At 39.1% G+C, this 17945-nt stretch overlaps 1 protein-coding gene across 4 annotated transcripts in view; it reads right to left on the minus strand.

The window, feature by feature from the left end:
• The window catches only part of VEZT (vezatin, adherens junctions transmembrane protein), an 88825-nt gene that overhangs the window by 10879 nt on the left and 60001 nt on the right, over window positions 1-17945 (minus strand). For all 4 annotated transcript variants that reach the window (XM_077832095.1, XM_077832086.1, XM_077832104.1 and 1 more), the window contains exons 7-10: window positions 11115-11262; window positions 3382-3713; window positions 2058-2251; window positions 115-215 (exon numbers count right to left, since the gene is read on the minus strand). In XM_077832095.1, the coding sequence (XP_077688221.1) occupies window positions 115-215; window positions 2058-2251; window positions 3382-3713; window positions 11115-11262 (775 nt within the window). The remainder of the gene's footprint in view (window positions 1-114; window positions 216-2057; window positions 2252-3381; window positions 3714-11114; window positions 11263-17945) is intronic.

Here is a 17945-nt window from a genome sequence, read left to right on the forward strand (position 1 = left end):
TTGCTGAAGGAGGTAAGGTCATTGCTTAAGCAGCTAAAAAAGGAAATGGATGAGGAAAATGTTTTTGCAACACAAAATTCATATATAACTTTGAAAGCATCCACTTATTCTTACCTGCTCTTCAGGAATTGGGTCTTTGTCCTCTATATGCAGGGCAGGCTGTAGTAATGATATCATGGGGCAGTGTGTGTTATCACAAGATGATTCAGGTTTGCCTGGAGGTTGGGGGAAGAAGGGGGTGGGAGAAAAGAGATTAAAACAAAAAAAGATTAAGTGTGGAAATGAACAGATAACTGATCTTTAAGAGTTCAGTGTGGTACTGAGTCAGAGCCTGACTGCAATGCAAAGGACACTGATACTCACTCCATTACCTTTCTGAGCACACTGAAAGGACTAACATGCTAAAAGCTTCAGGGTATCCCCTGAGAATCATCAGCAACTTGGCCGACATACATTATGTTCCTATTTAAGTTTAGAATGTTGAGCGGTTTTGCCAATTTTGCTTTTTAATTATTAGGTTACCAAGAACTGAAAGTTTGTTATAAAATATTTACAGATGTTAACTAGAATTTCTAACACCACCCAAATATTTAGAATGCTTGCCCAACAGGAGTGCTGCTCAGAAACTAATGACACTTTTAGATGTCTCCACATCACTGAATTTTTTAAAAAGAAGTTATTAATATATCACACCTTAGGACGGTGTGCACAATGGTCTTTTTCAAATAAAATAACGTTATTTTGGGCTTAAATTCATGGATTTTTTTTTAAAGATACTTGATTTATGATAATCAGTAGAAAGGAAAATATATTGTAATATTAATTTGCATTAATCATAATTCCTTTAGGCATGTTGTGAAACACAGATTGAAAATCAACACATTTCTGGGAAAGTTACAGGACAAAATGGAAAGTGAAAAAACTATGGCACTCCCGACTCCCCCCGCAGCGTAACACCGCCCCGCAAAAAAACTCTCATTCCCCCATAGCAATTTTTGTACAACGTCGTCTCAAAAAAAGGGGAAAAAAAGATTGAATGAATTGGCTAGTGTGCAACTGATGAAATCCTATTCAGTAAATGCCTAAAAGTTAGTGTACTAGACCAGGAAAAATATTCACATTTTGAGATAAAAACTGGATGTAGAACTGGAACCTAAAACAAGTGTAAAGGAAAATTCCTCCTTCCAGAACAAGAGTACTACTAGGCCCTATACTAGGATAGTGTATTGAAACTTAAAAGCAGGATTCTCAAGTTTACTCTATTGGACTCCTATTTCTGTATAAAGTGATTTACTCATCCATGAATTAAACAGTCATTAAAAAAAATCTGGACAGTTATGTCAAAACCCTTCTCTCCTTTCATTATTTAAATAAAAACGTATTTAAATGAGAGACTAAACAACAAAAAACAAACTTCTGAAAGTTTTACACACAAAAATGTACTGGAAGAACGCCAAAATTTTTGGTTTCAGATTCCAGTGGTTAAGTCACTGTTAGTTTCTAGGGATCTTATCTCAGACCTTTTCTTTTGCCTAGACCCTACACTAGCATATTTTTCCCAGAACAGACCTTTTCTTTTTCAGGAAAAGTAAGTGAATAGCTAACACATGCTTGTGATCACCATGTATTCACTTCTTGTACAATTTAAAATGTTGTTTGGGGAAAGACTAAGTTATTTTTAAGTGACTCAAGAACTCATTCTCATAATAATCCTGTCCACTCACATACAGTCCATCTTTGGAAAGAAAAAGTTCACAAATAAACAACTTGTGTTATGTTATCAGGTTAGCTCAATCTGAATTTGTGCCTAGCACAATTTTGAGCACTCAAAAATAACAACTATACAAATTCTTTTGCCGGTCAAAAGCTTCAAAGTCATCAAGGAGAAATGGGAGCGACATGTTAAACTGGACACTTTGGAAAACTATCTGCAACAGGAAGTTAATTTACACAAAACTCAGCTACATGTTTAGAAAAGAGCCTTGGAAATGTAAACCAGACAAATCTCTTTAATCACATTCAGTCAGCTGGTTGCTAAAAGAAGCTTTTCAACGTACCCTTTTTATCCGGGTTTCTTCGAACCATTTTTTCCACCTGAGAAATGGCCTCTTCCCAGCAGCTGTTGCTTGCCTGGATGTGAGGCTGAATCAGCTTTAGTTTCTGTTCTAGGACTTGATAGGCTTCTAAAGTTAGTTCTTGTGTCTCCTTAGAGCTAACAAGTTTTTCAAGTTCATCCTCAAGAATTATTACCCTAGATGAATGGGAAGGAAAATATCACACTAACATATCTGAATCTCGTACTTCATGATTTCTTCAGGCTTTGAATTTAATTGGTATCCTGTGCTACTCCTGTTTCCTCCATGTTCTTAAACTGTAGTTTAGCCAGCTTCATATGTTTTTAAAGCCAAACTCCTCCTCTCCTCCATTCTCATTATGGTAATCCATTAAATTTAGATGGCTTTGTGTTATTTCACTAACTGTACCAATGAAAAATCTTTTTAGGTATATAACATATAATTATTGTGTGTTGAATATTCTTTCAAAATGTTTGGAATTTTGTTGCAAAACAGACAAAACTGAACCATGCTTTCAGGTTCATTCAAAAAGAGGGACTAAAGAGATGGAGGGTTTTAATGAATCTTTTTGCTTTCTAGTTCTAGTTTAAGGGGGTGGTAGCACCACAGAATATCTAAAGATTAACCAATCAACTACAGTAACCAACCCCATGTAGGACAGAGAGATTTTGGCTTCACAATACTTGGCAATGTGTGTGGCTGTTATAGTTTAAAGCTCAGATCCTATGGTGACGGGCACAGTATCAGAACCTGAATAGAATGGAATCCTTCAATTCCAGTTGAAAACTTCTAATTCCAGTCATCTCCTCTTAAAACGGATGCAGGCTGCTCTGAGCAACAGTCACCTCAATTAAATAAATTCTGTAACAGAACAGACTTGTTATATGTGCAATCGCTTATATGAAAGGGAAAGGCAGCTGGTCAGACCCCTCTGGATTCCCAGAGAGCTGCTAACATTGACCCTATTATATAATTCTTCAAAATATCTAATTCACAAGATTGTACCTCACTCATGTTGCTCTTTACTAAATAAGGGACACTAGTTAAATATCTTCCTCCAGTTGTGGAATATACACCAGAATTGTTTCCCAGTTGGCAAACTCTGTTTAATATATGGGCAGGGAAGCAGAAGCAGAAATATAACCCAGTCTACATTAACAGATATACCCCATCCTTTATGTTGCATGGCTGCAAGCCTCAATTTTGTCTTTTATTTTCCAATCTGGGATATAAACCAACAATCAAAGCAGCGCAAGACTGAAGCTTTCTAACTACAGGCACATTCTTTCAAATAGTATAAACTTACTCATTCAGTAGGGCCTTGAGATGGAGCTGCAAGCTGCGCACGGCTGTGTGAAGGCTGTTCAGAGCTCTTGACTTTGGTTTTGTTTTGGTTGCACATTCCAAGCCTAACTGATGCTGAGTTTCAAAGTACCGATAAAACTCATAGCTTCGCTTAAGCTCTTCTAAGCAGGCAGCATGAGTTTGAGGTAGACTTTGAGTCACATCAGACAAAATACAATGAGGCAAACGTTCTGGAGTGATCAAGGGCTTGGGGGATGCATTAACTGGAGAGAGCAGCAGTGCTAATCGTCTGAAGAACTCTGAACTCTGTCCTACCCACAGCTGAAACAGAACCTACAAAATACAGAAAGGATCAAATGGTCTTCATTGTTAAAAAACATTAGCATTTCTTCATTCACTTTTAAAAACATTTTGTCCCCTTTTTAAACAATTTTATCTTCTCCCACAGAATATATGCTCAGCACTGTGTGCCAGGGAGCATACGAGAAGGTCATATTAGTCTGGGTGTCTCACACTTTATGTGACTGTAAATTCCTTCAGTGAGGGTCTCACGTGCTCCCTTACACACAAAAGGCTTTCAGGGGTCCAACGCATCATATCCCCACTTTGGAAAATACTCCTTTGCCCATATGCCAGACTCACTAGTTAGGACAGTCTCTGACTACCCTAGGGCAGATAAGGAGTGGCCAAGATTCCAACAGCAGGATGTACATTGCTCTGAAGAAGACTCTTCCCTCATAACTTGGAGTTGTCATTTCTATGACGTTGTTACTGACTACTATATCCCTCCCCCCAGCATTGAAATGATAATCCATTAGCACTATATATTAACAACATATACTTTGAAATCCTAAGAAATCTGAGCTGTTGACTTACTGTTTTATGCGCAAAACTGAGTAACTTCACAAATACTATTAAAATGTGGAAACATTGATAAAGGCAGAACAATGGAATAATCTCTTCACATCATTATTTATGGTAGCTGTCAGGTCACTCACTCTCGCAATGAAAAAGAGGAATCCTTCTGTTCACATTTCTCCAGAATATCAAATTGAACTATGAAGCAAAACCCATTTTTGTCGTACTCTTGAGTGCTCCTCTATATGTCTACAGAGAAGCATAGGTTACTTCATGACCAGCCAACATTATTTTAAAGGTGTTAAACTGTGTCTACGCTAAGTGCTAATGGGGATGTCAAATCATCTTACATAACTAAAACAAACAAAACATTTTCCTAAACTAGACAAGGCCCATGTCTCAGAAAACTGTCACAGTAGCACCTTTCTGGGCAATGCCTTTTTTATAAAAAGGAGGAGGATAGTACTTTTAACCGTTACACCAGCCCCACACACAGTCTATGTCTACAATACCACTTATGCCGGTGATGCTTATGTTGCTTAGGGGTGTGAAAAAAAACCCCACATCCCTGAGCGACATAAATTTTGCTGGCGTAAGTGGTAGTGTGCACAGCGCTATGTCGGTGGGAGCGCTTCGGTACAGCTGTGCCACTGTAAGCTCGCTAGTGTAGACATGGCCACAGAGAGATCAGAATTGAGCTAGTATGGAGTGTGATCTGAGATTGATTCCCAAGAGCCACAACTGTTCAAGTTACTCAATCTTATTTTCTCATCTGTAAAAGAGGGACAATATTTAGTTCACAGGTAACGTTCTCTAACCTTCTGATATTCTGGGCGGAAAGGCCTTATATGAGTGCAATTATAAATCATTTCCAGTTGTAAATGGGTAGTGGTCTTTCCAGTACATGAACTGTCAAAAGGAAAATGTCCGTAATAGTGACACACTTAAGGATATGCAACCACCACATATGACCATGTTCAGTGTGGTAGCTATATTGGTTGCAGAATGTTATGAAGTAATATCTTTTGTTGGACCAACTTCTGTTGGTGAGAGAGAGAAGCGTTCGAGACCTGAAGAAGAGCTCTGTGTAAGCTTGAAAGCTTGTCTCTCTCTCACCGACAGAAGTTGGTCCAATAAAAGATATTACCTCATCCACCACGTCTCTCTAACGTATGATCACAGTCAGGGGCTCAGATACCATGGTGATGAGCACCATTATAAGAACTTAGTTGGTTGGACTGATAATCATTCCAAAACACACATCTTCCTAATAGCGTGAATAACTTTGGGGAGCTGCTGAGCAATATATTCACCTGGAAAACAGATTATTGCTCTGTAATATAAAGAATTGAAAAGATGACTGCTTCCAGGTGTAGGAGTTATCTGAAGGTAACACTTAGAAAGATATGAATTTAACAGAGGGGCAAGTGCTACACAACACAAACTTCCTACTCATCGCTGTATTCAACACTGGGGTTTGGCTGGGTATTATAAAGAATGCCAAATGAAAAGGAGGCAGCCTGAGGAAAGAGTATCATCACACAGCTCAGATCAAGAAGTCAGAGCTTAGGAGTTAAACATAAAAGGAGGACAGGCCCATATAAACAGAATATAAGGAGAAAATAGTGAATGACTAACAGGCAGCCCACAAAAGTAGAGAACTTTGGTAAAAGAGCAATTCAAAACCTACCTGGAAAAAGGCACGTGGGCCAGAGAAAAGGGAATCCAGAACATGTTTAGGGTAGCAATTGACCTTTCTAGTCAAGAACAAGCTTTGTCTCTTTTTATTGGCAGATATTTGGTTGCTAGGACGCAAAAATACTTGCCCCAAATTACCCTAGATACTTTCCTCTGGATAGAATCAATGTTTGTTTTGTGATGAGGATTTATTCACATACCAAGTACTTTTACTCTGTCAACTGTTCTTGTTTGAGGAGAGTTTCCTCACCCACAGGCTGAGACACAACACAAAGTTACAGATATAGGTTAGACATGCTTGAATGACAAAGAAACATTAAAAGATATCTGGATGTGTATACATATTTTGCTGAAATGCACTATATTAGAGGTTTTCTGGAGGAAGCTAGCACCCAAGAGGACTATGCACAAATTTAGGGTTCGCAACACAAATGTTGAACTGATTTTAGTAAAATTGTTTAAGTCTATTTTGTTACACTGGTGAAAATCCACATACGGAAGCAAAATTGGCTTATATTGATACATTTTGTTCAATTATTTCACAGCCAGGTTACAAGATGATTGGTTAACGAATTAAGCTAAAATTGATATAAAAGACAGTATTAACTGATTTTAAGTGTCCACAATGGGGTTTGCAGTGGTTTAAATCAATTTAAAAATTGATTTTAGCTAAACCAGTGAAAGATGCATATAAACAAAGCCTGGGTTTGGAAGCATTTACAAATTATGACAATTATGGCTTCTGCTGCCCAACGAAGAGTGGAAAAGTAACTTGGTCTGCATAATTCCTACTAGAACAGCAATTTCTGAAAACCAAAGGCTACCATTTAGCAAAGCTGTCTATTCAAAATTAAGCCTCAAAGCTTATCAGTCTCTATTACTGACAATATTTACTGCCAGGACAAAAGAAATTAAGTTCTGAGATTACTGAACGAAATATAACACAATAAAACTCACACAAAAGTCAAACAATAATGAATTTTTCTAAGATAATAAAACAAAAAAATGCCTGATTTGAAAACCCGACTTTTGAAGAGATGGGATCTTCTTTCAATAGCACACATTTACTCATGCAGACTTGGGATATTCAATATCTCAAAAGAAGAAAGACTCAGACTCAAAGGCCAGAAGGGACCATCATGTCATCTAGTCTGACTTCCTGCAAATTGCAGGCCACAGAACTTCACCCATCCATTCCTGTAATAGGCCCATAACCTCTGACTAAGTTACTGAAGTCCTCAAATTTTGATTTAAAGACTTCAAGTTACAGAGAATCAAACATTCATTCTAGTTCAAACCTGCAAGTGACATATGCCCCATGCTGCAGAGGAAGGTGAAACCCCCCCAGGGTCTCTGCCAATCTAACCTGGCAGAAAATTTTTGGTGATCAGTCAAACCATGGTGATCAGTCAAATATGGTGATCAGTTAAACCATGAACATATGGGCATTACCCACCAGCCAGAAAACATGGGAAAGAATTCTCTGTAGTAACGCAGAGCCCTCCCCATCTAGTGTCTCATTTCCAGTTGTTGGAGATATTTGCTAATAGCAGTCGCGGATGGGCCATATGCCATTTTAGGCAATCTCATCATACCCTCCTCTCCATAAACTTAATAAGCTCAATCTTGAAACAATTAACCTTTTTTGCTCCCACTGCTCCCCTTGAAAGGCTGTTCTAGAACTTCACTCCCCTGATAGTTATAAACCTTTGCCTAATATCAAGCCTAAACTTCTTGATGGCCAGTTTATATCCATTTGTTCTTGTGCCAGCACTAGCCCTTATCCTAAATATCTCCTCTCCCTTCCTGGTGTTTATCCCTCTGATGTATTTGTAGAGAGAAATCATATCTCACCTCAGCCCTCATTTTGGTAGGCTAAACAAGCCAAGCTCCTTAAGTGTCCTTTCTTAAGGCAGGTTGTTCATTCCCCTAATTATCCTTGTAGACCTTCTCTGCACCTGTTCCAGTTTGAATCCATCTTTCTTGAACATGGGAGACCAGAACTGCACACAATATTCCAGATGAGGTCTCCCCAGTGCCTTGTATAATGGTAATAACACTTCCCTGTTTCTACCAGAAATACTGCACCTAATGCATCCAAGGATTGCGTTAGCTTTTTTCATGGCCACAGCTCACAGTCATCCTGTGATTGAACATCTTTCTCCTTCTCTGTCGCTTCTAGCTGATAAGTCCCCAGCTCATAGCAAAAACTCTTGTTAATCTCTCAGTGCATGACCCTGAACTATTAAACTTCATCCCATTTCTATTACTCCCAGTTTTCAAGGTTGTATGATATTCTGGTGCTCTTCCATATTGGCAATATCTCCCCAACTTTGTGTCATCCACAAATTTTATTAGCACACTCCCACTTTTTGTACCAAGGTCATCAATGAAAATGTTAAATAAGATTGGTCCCAAGACTGAACTTCGAGAAACTCCACCAGTAATCTCCCTCCAGCCTGACAGTTCACCTTTCACAGAATGACCCATTTTAGTCTTCCTTTTAACAAGTTCCTTAAGCACCTTTCAAGTCTCATATTAATCACCATCTTCTCCAATGTAACTAATAATTTCCCATGTGGAACTGTATCAAATGCTTTACTGAAATCCAGGTAAAATAGATCTACTGCATTTCCTTTGTCCACAAAATCAGTTATTTTCTCAAAGAAAGAGATTGGGTTGGTCTGAACGATACCTTTTGTAAAACCATGCTGTATTTTATCCCAATCATCATTTACCTCTATGTCCTTAACCACTCTCTCTGTCAAAATTTGTTCTAAGACCTGACATACAATTGAGGTCAAACTAACAGGCATTACAGTTGCCCAGATCATGTATTTTCCTTTCTTAAATATAAGTACTACGTTTGCAGTCATAGGGTATGTTGTCCAAGTTTATGTATTCGTTGAAAATCTTTCCTATGGGGCTTGCAATTTCATGTGCTGGTTCCTTTAATATTCTTGGATGTCCCATTAAGCTGATTGAATTTGGCTTTTAGCTTGTATGTGGTAATTTCTACTTCCATATCCTAGTTCCCATTAGCCATGTTGCCACTGTCCCCAAACTCCTCATTACTCTTATTGAAAACTGAGGCAAAGTATTCATTTAGGTGCTAGGTCATACCTAAATTTTCTTTAATCTCTACCCAATACTCAGTGCTTAGTGGTCCAACTTCTTTTCTTTCCTTGTTTTCTTTTTATTTATATGGTTAGAGAATCTTTTATTGTTGGTTTTAATTTCCTTTGCAAGGTTCAGCTCTGCTTGGCTTTTGGCAGATCTCACTTTTTCCCTACAACTTTCTAACCTGCAAGAGGCAGTTTTCCTTGCTGATCCATCTCTTCTTCCATTCCTAGTTAGCTTTCTGCTTTCTCTTAATAACCTGTTTGAGGTGCCTGTCCATCCAGTTTGAACAAATTTCACTTCCCTGTGATTTTTTGCCCTTGCTGGGGTGCAGGCTCCAGATACTGTAAGTCAAAGTTCCATAAGCTAACTCCAAGCCTCCTCCACATTCAGATACTTGAGTTCTTCAGTCCAGTCCACTTCCCTTACTAATTCCCTTAATTGTTTAAAGTTTGTCCTTTTGAAATCAAGGACTCGAGTTACCGACCTATTTTTGTGAATCCTTCCATTTAGTTTAAACTGAGTTAAATCATGATCATTCTAGCCAAGGTTGTCCTCTACAGCCAGTTCTTCTCTGAGGTCCTCACTACTTACCAATACTAAATTCAAAATGTCATCCCCTCTTGTTGGTTCAGTGACTATTTGGTGAAGAAATCTGTCAGCTATCATATCCAGGAATATCTGTGCCCTACCATTATTAGTAGCACTTGTCCTCCAATCTACATTTGGGAAATTAAAGTCTTCTATAATCACACAATTCCCAGTAATATTTATTTAATTAAAAATATTAATGAGATCTCTTTCTATATCCAAATCAGACCCTCAGGATCTGTCGCAGATCCCAAGTGCTATCCCGGTGGAGCGTCTGTTACCTTTCTTCCCCAAAGTGATTTTGACTCAAAACAGATTTTGTTTTATCCATTCCATCACTTCTAATTTCTTTTCAGTCTACTCCTCATTAATATACAACGCTACTCCACCACCTTTACCTTTATTTCTGTCTTCACTGAACAGCACATACCCATCAATACCTGCCTTGCAGTCATAATGGAAACATGGTGGAATAGGAGTTATCACTATAATATCTGGTTTCACTTTCTGCAGCAGTAGTTCTAGTTCCTTCATTTTGTTACATAGGCTCCTTGCATTGGTGTGCAGACATTTTAGTTGTTTCTGCTTGGCTTCATTCAGATTCCTCACCTGATGAGGTACAGTCATTTTACTACCAGTATCGCCTACCTGGCTGTTACTGTCATTGGGATTAACACTATCTTTCCTCTTGTCCATTCTCCTACCCTCTGTTTTTCTTCTCTCCATTGCTGTATCCTCTTTTACTTGATTTTCCTCCCACTCAATATTAGAATTAGATGTGGAGATTAAATGAGCATCTCCCAATCATCTTGCCCAAATTCCTAGTTTAAAGATCATTAGATGTCTGCCATTCTGTTTAGTTGAACATTTTTCAGAAATCAAAGTAGCACACTGATTCATGATGCTTATGAGTGTCCAGCTTATGAACCCTACAGCATAAATAAATGCGGCTTTTTCCATTTTCAATTACCAGCAATGTACATCTTTGGAATGTCTCTCTTTTTGTTCAAGTCAAGATGAGTAGCAAGGGATTAGCCAAGAGACATGTACAAATTGAGAAATTACTTTATGGACTTTTTCATCATCACTGATTAAATTAAATCATAGCTTTAAACACAACATTTGGGAAGAGACTGATTTGTGAATGGCAATTTTTTTTATTAAATAAAAGAATGATTTAGACAACTCAACACCCCATTCTGCACTGCACATCATTTCTTTAATTAAATGTTAAATGAAATCCTCTGAAAAGCCAATAGTTGTAAAAATATGCAAGATGAGCTTCTGGAGCATTCACGAATCTCACTCAGGGCTCTTTAAATGTATTCTATTACTACAGACTGACACAAGTAGGGGGAGAAAAATCAGATATCTGAAACAAGAAACAGCAGGGCATTGTCACAACTGAAATGGATTTGCATGAGTCCGTATACATAAGCATGCACTCTCCCTTCTAGGATGGATTACCTTGAGTGCAGGCAAGCTGAAGCCATCTGTGAGGTTGTGCGCCTCCTCTTCGGACACCTGCTCTTCACTCAGACCCAGACCCAGTTCCTTACAAGGAACTACACAGATATAGTTGGTCACGTTGTCACTCTCCGCATTCAGAGGGTAGGTTTAGTCAGAGTTAAAGCAGTTAACAAAGAAGCCTTTGTACTAAATGGAGGGTGGGGAGACAGGCAAAGCAACTAATAATCTCCAGTTACTAAGGATCTTTCTGGCAAGTTACTGGAGAGCACATGCAGTCCAAGTCCAGTTTTAAGTTATCATCATACAACCTTACTCATTGTATAAGTTTTAAAGGCTCAAATGTGTACAATAAGTTGTAGACAAAGGTACTGAAACAACAAAGATAATAAACAGCTAATAAATAATTGCTGCATTCCTTTTAATTGAGGAAATCTCTGCCAAACCATCAACAAGCTAGTTCACAATAAACTTTAATGACAGCCTTAAAATTAAAAAGTACACGTTCAACAAGTTAAGAGCAATACTGCCAGAGACAAGAAAATTTTGGGTAATGAACGTTTCATGGTTTGTGTGTTTTATAGAAGACAGGATAACCAGGATAGGAGATTTCCCTATGAATTATTTTTTGTGGAGAATGATCAATGTTAAAGCAAATCACATATCTGCAGGTTTTTAAAAAGTAATTCTTTGAAATTTCTTACATGAATAGTAGACAAACCCAAATTTTTACATTGCTGATGCATAAAATTGATCAGTCTCACAAATTTCTCAGCTATAACATGGTGTATAGTAAGATTGCATATCACTAAAACTTAATTTAATACACTTTGTGAACGTAGTATACCAGAGTACCTACTTCTGTAGTAGCTACAATATATTATTGTCAAACGATAAGTCAAAATAAATGAAAGCATATTTTGTGATGCAGTGTCTTTGTTACATTATATTCACCTACTTAATCATTTGCAAAATGAGGTGATTACCAATGGGTTTCACAGTTATCAGCATGATCATACAAATACTTAAGAACGTGCTTACCCTTATGCATGTGGGTAATCCCATTGAAGTAACTGCTCAAATGGGACTTCTCAGAGGCATAAAGTTAAGCACACAGAAAAACGCTTGCAGGCTTGGGGCCTTAAGGACTGATTCAAAGCACACTGAAATTAGTGGGAGTCTTTCTATTGACTTCAATGGGCTTTGGATCAGATCCAAAGGGTTATGTCTACACTGATATTAAAAACCTATGGCTAGCCCATGCCACCGGACTCAGGCTAAGGGGCTGTTTGATTACAGTGTAGACATTTAAGCTCTAGTACCCTGTGAGAGCACAGGGACCCAGAGCTCAGGCTGCAGCACAAGCCCAAATGTCTACACTACAATTAAATGGTCCCTTGGTCTGAGCCCTGCAAGCACTAGTCAGTTGGCTTGAGCCAGCCAAGGGTTTTTAATTGCAGTGTAGACATACCCTTAGTGAGTTTCTACTGTAATGCTTATATCTGCAGGTTCCCTGTCTCAACACCAATTACTCAGGTTTCTCCAAAAATAGCATGTGTGCCTGTTTTTTTTGTTTGGGAAGATGAGGGGTACAAAGTATATCAGAGAATCATGCTACCAGGTTTATGTCACCAGAAATACAGGTGTTTTAATGTACCGTGAATAGTAAAGTTGGGCATAAAGGGTGAGGTCTCTGTTGAATGAGGCTATAGTTATGCAGTCACATTTTAAATTTTCCTTCTAGCAAACAAGCTATTTTCCACTTGATTTTTGAAAACTTAAAATATTTAACTCTGCTAAAGACAGTAATGGGCTTCATAAACCATCTGTGCCAATTTATAGGAAACTGCTAAGATCGTCCAAATTCCATAGACTACATAATAGATGCAGTACTTTTCAATGTATTGTATTGCACAGAAAAAAGAACATACCGTCATCTACCAAAAAGCCTTTGTAGGAAAATATTCTTACGAATATAGAAGCTAAATAAAGTTTAATGTCAATAAATACAAGAATGGTGAAGTAGAAGTAATGAACCATAGCATTAAAGGATGGCAAATCCTCCATAGGGTCAATGATACTATACAAATCTGAAGTAAACATTTTTGTGGTAAGTCAATGGCTTCACTACCACAAAAAATTTAGGAACAGCTGGAAAACTGGTCTAGGGTTTTGCGAGGCTATATATAGACAAGCAATGATGCAAATAACAGGATATCAAGAGTAACATTTCAGTTCCAAATTATGTCAGGTTACAACCACAATACTGAAGTAGCACCCTATAGTCCTTTTTTCAACTGCAAGGCTTTAATGTTATCAAAAAATCACAATATAGATGTTGAAGTACCTCACAGCAAAGTCATATTGTTTTGGGTTATATTAGTCTATGGAATCTTGTCTTTAAAATGAAGTGAATCTAACACCTTTGCTACTAAGGGTAATGTACTTTCTAAAAATGGAACAAAACAGTATATTCACGTTAAATCTGTATACAAATACTGGCATCTTGACTATTCAAATTCTGTTCTATTCTGCACTATTTTAAATAGGTTCTTATTCTGCTCTCAGCGTACACACATATCTGAGCAACTTCCAGTGGTGTATTACAGGACATGACTTCCATCTGTCACATGTGGTTCATTCTCTCTCATCCTCTCCGAAGCGGGAGATAAGTTAGAGAAGGCAAGTTGAAGAAGTGCACCTTGCTCTTGGAGCAGAAGGTGGTGAGGTTTGTGATGGTCCTTAGTTCCTGTGAGAGTTTGTTCCACAGTCTCAAGCAAGCCTCCAAAAAAGTTCTGTCTCCTGAACTGACAAGCTTTACCCTTATAGTAGAGAATTCCACGCCTTAGGACCAGAGTTGTCATGGCCTTCATCCTGGAAACGGAGGTGATATTTTAGGTATTCTGGACCCAGGCCATGGAGTACTTCGGGGGTAAGGACTCAGAACTTGATTTGATATTCTATGGGAAACTAACGTTGAGAGAGGACAACAATTTTAATGTGTTTGTGGCAGCCTGTGTTGCTGAGCAGACATACTGCAGTATTCTGTATTAGTTGGAGTTGCCTAAGCAATGAAGGCTTCATACCCAGGTTGTGATGGTGCACCCCATAAGGCTTTATAGAAATATGCTTATGAATGTATATATGACATAACTGCAATATGTTTTATGCTACATATGCCATGTAAGATATCTATATAAAGGTTATGATCTACTGAATAGATTCATCCTATTTGTATGCATGTGTCTTTGTTGTATTCAAAGTTATGAATATTGGCCGTATACTTGTTTGATTTTAAATAACCTTAATAAGGTATTTGGTCAGCTTCTTTAGAAAGGAATTTGCAAGTTAAGTGCCCAATCAAGAAGCACTTAACGGACAATGGATCTTGGAAGGCTCCAATCCACATAAGAAGTCTATGTGAGGACGTTCACGGTAGCATGTGAACCATGGCTGCTACCTGTACGTTCTGAGTCATGAATGGACATGTGACTTGCCCATGTGACTCCAAAACTTCATCTTGTAGCTGGAATTCTACATAGAGGGAGGGAGGGGTATCCACCCACAAGAGAAAGTCTATTTAAATGCCTGGGAGACCCCTCCATTTTGTCTTCAGCTGGCTCAAGAGATAGCCTCTCCACCCCCCAAAGGATACCTGAAAGAAACTGGAACAAAGGACAGTAACCTCAGGGGATGCGAGTGATTGCTGGACCCAGACTAGACGGAGACTAGTCTGTAAAAGGAAGCTTACTGGAACACCTCTGAGGGTGAGGTTTTATCTGTATTCAGTTTTCTTACTGTATTAGACATAGACTTGCGTGTTCTATTTTATTTTGCTTGGTAATTCACTTTGTTCTGTCTGTTAGTACTTGGAACCACTTAAATCCTACTTTCTGTATCTAATAAAATCACTTTTTACTTATTAATTAACCCAGCGTATCTATTAACACAGAGGTAGGCAACCTGCGGCACGAGAGCTGATTTTCAGTGGCACTCACACTGCCCGGGTCTGAGGGGGTCTCTGCATTTTAATTTAATTTTAAATGAAGCTTCTTAAACATTTTAAAAACCTTATTTACTTTACATACAACAATAGTTTAGTTATACATCATAGACTTATAGAAAGAGACCTTCTAAAAACGTTAATGTATTACTGGCATGCGAAACCTTAAATTAGAGTGAATAAATGAAGACTCGGCACACCACTTCTGAAAGGTTGCTGACCCTGTATTAATATGTGGGAAGAGAGGGGCAAACAGCTGTGCATCTCTCTCTATCAGTGTTATAGAGGGGGAACAATTTATGAGTTTACCCTGTATAAGCTTTATACAGGGGGAAATGGATTTATTTGGAATTTGGACCCCATTGAGAGTTGGGCATCTAAGTGTTAAAGACAGGAACACTTCTTCAGCTGCTTTCAGTTAAGCTGGCAGTTTGTGGGATGTGGTTCAGGCCTGGGTCTGTGTTTGTGGCCGGCAAGCGTGTCTGGCACAGCCAGGCAGGGCTCTGGAGTCCCAAGTTGGCAGGGAAAGCAGAGGCAGAAGTAGTCTTGGCACATCAGTTGGAAGCCCCAAGGGGGTTCTGTGATCCAACCCGTCACACAGGTATCTTGCATTGCTGCAGTCCAGAAAGGGGTTGACAGACATTTGAATAGCTGAGGCTAAGTCACAGTCCACCAGGATGCGACAGAGTCTGCTAGCCAACTGGAGAAAGCGTTACTCACAGAGGCTGCTATGTTAGAGATTAATGTCAGCCAGGACTACTGGAACATGCCTACACTAGAGTCTGAATTGATCAATTGTGGATATGTGCTTTCAACCCAAAGGAGAATGCACCGTGGCTACAAACTCTTCTGTGTGCTTTCCTCTGCCCACCAACATAAACTGTCTTACTCAGATTCAACCAGCTGTTCTTCCATCCATGAGCTGATTTAGTCCCACTCCTGGGCTGTCTTGGTGGTGGCTGTATGTAGTAAAAGATAAGTAGGTCTGAGTGTCATCAGATACATCCTGCTTCCTCTCCCCATGAGCCACAAAAAAAAAAAAAAAAAAAAAGAAAAAAAAAAAAAAAAAGAAAAGAATGTGGGTTATGAGAACATAATATGGAAGCCACCACCATGGGCAGCAGACATTTTAGATATACTATACCCTATGTACAATAGCCTCATTTCACCCCACCACCTCCTACCAAATCACCAGTTCCAGAATCCCCTTCTCTCCTGATGCCCAACTTTCTTGCTCACTCAGTTCCATGCCCTCTGTAGTAGATTTGGGGGCCAGGGGCGTACTGGTGGGTACATGGTAATACTTTTATTACCAACCCTACTATTTGGTATTCTTTGAACACTGAAAGCTTTCTATTTGTCTCCTCCCTAGTGTTTGCCAGTCCTGTGCTTCAATATTTTTAGGATTTTGAGTTAGAGGCTTGAACAATTTCAAACTTTAATGAATGCCTGCTCTTTTCAGAATATGTTGTATACATTACATGCACTGAGTTTCTCTGATTAATCTGTGCTTTGTAATAGTTTTACTTTGTGGTGGGTATCAAGTGTTACCAACTTTTGCGATATCTGGTATTTTACTTATAGCCTCAGCTGCTGGAGTTGAGATTGCATGAGAATCTCAGCTTCCAACAAAACACAACAGCAAAATGTTTTCTAGCTTTTGGATGTGGAGAAATGCTTGAAAAATGCAAAGTGGATGTAAGCTAAACGCCCCCAACCTAAACAGCAAACAAAAAGATACCATGTTCTTTTAAAAAACAAAACAAAACCCCAAACCCTCATGATTTTAAGCCTATATAAGGACAGAGCTTTGTCATATATATATATAGTGACAAAGCTCTGTCCTTGCCTCTGTGGGTCCCGTGTTTCCTGGCTGATTTCGCTACCTTCAGAGGCTCAATGTGACCCTCCACGTAACCCGTCTCTCTCTAGAGACAAGGGTCACAGTCTACTGAGCCATTTTCATCATAAGCCAGCGAGGGAGTTGAGGAGAAGCTATCCTTCCTTACATAGTCTCTGTTGTCTCCCAGTCTCAGTGATTAATCAGGGGTCAAAGCGGGGGGAGCCCAGGCCCACCCTCTACTCCGGGCTCCAGCCCAGGGACCCTAATAGTATCAGCTATGGTAGCTGACCTTTTAGAAACATGACATGTTCAATTCCCTGGGCTACTTCCCCCACAGCAGCCCTCACTTCCTCAAGCTCCACTTCCCCCTTTCTTCAGGGCCTCCTTCCTTGTGCCTGATATGGTGTGTACTACTCAGTCTCTCCAACAGCGCAACTTCCTCCCACAGCTCCTGACATGCACACCCACCAGACTAACTGGGAGACTTTTAACTAGTTTCAGCCAGCCCCTGATTGGCTTCAGGTGTCCCAATCAACCTAGCCTTCTCCCTGCCTTCTGGAAAGTTCTTAAATGGCCCCAGGTGTCTTAATTGACCTGGAGCAGCTGCCATTTCACTTATCCTGGTACCAGGGATTTGTTTAGCCTGGAGCTAATATATCTATCTCCCACTACTTTTCTATAGGCATCTGGCCTTGCCCTGTTACTATATATATATTTTGTGGGTGGGTGGGGGGGATGACTCATGATTTTTTAGCATTTAGGCTATCTGGTCACAAAATAGAAAAGTTTCAACTGCAAATACTGAATTGTTGTCATACATATACAGAAACCTTTATCCTGCAGAACTCTGAAAATGTTTCTTTTATAAAGTCCTAAGGGGAAAAAAAGATTTAATTCAAACCACGTTTCTTTAATTTCTATTTTTATTTGGGTTTGCAAACGCAATGCTCCCTTCCTCTGGGATCATATAAGGCACTGGTCTCCT

Source organism: Eretmochelys imbricata, chromosome 1 (assembly GCF_965152235.1).
Source record: "Eretmochelys imbricata isolate rEreImb1 chromosome 1, rEreImb1.hap1, whole genome shotgun sequence".
Lineage (NCBI taxonomy): Eukaryota > Metazoa > Chordata > Testudines > Cheloniidae > Eretmochelys > Eretmochelys imbricata.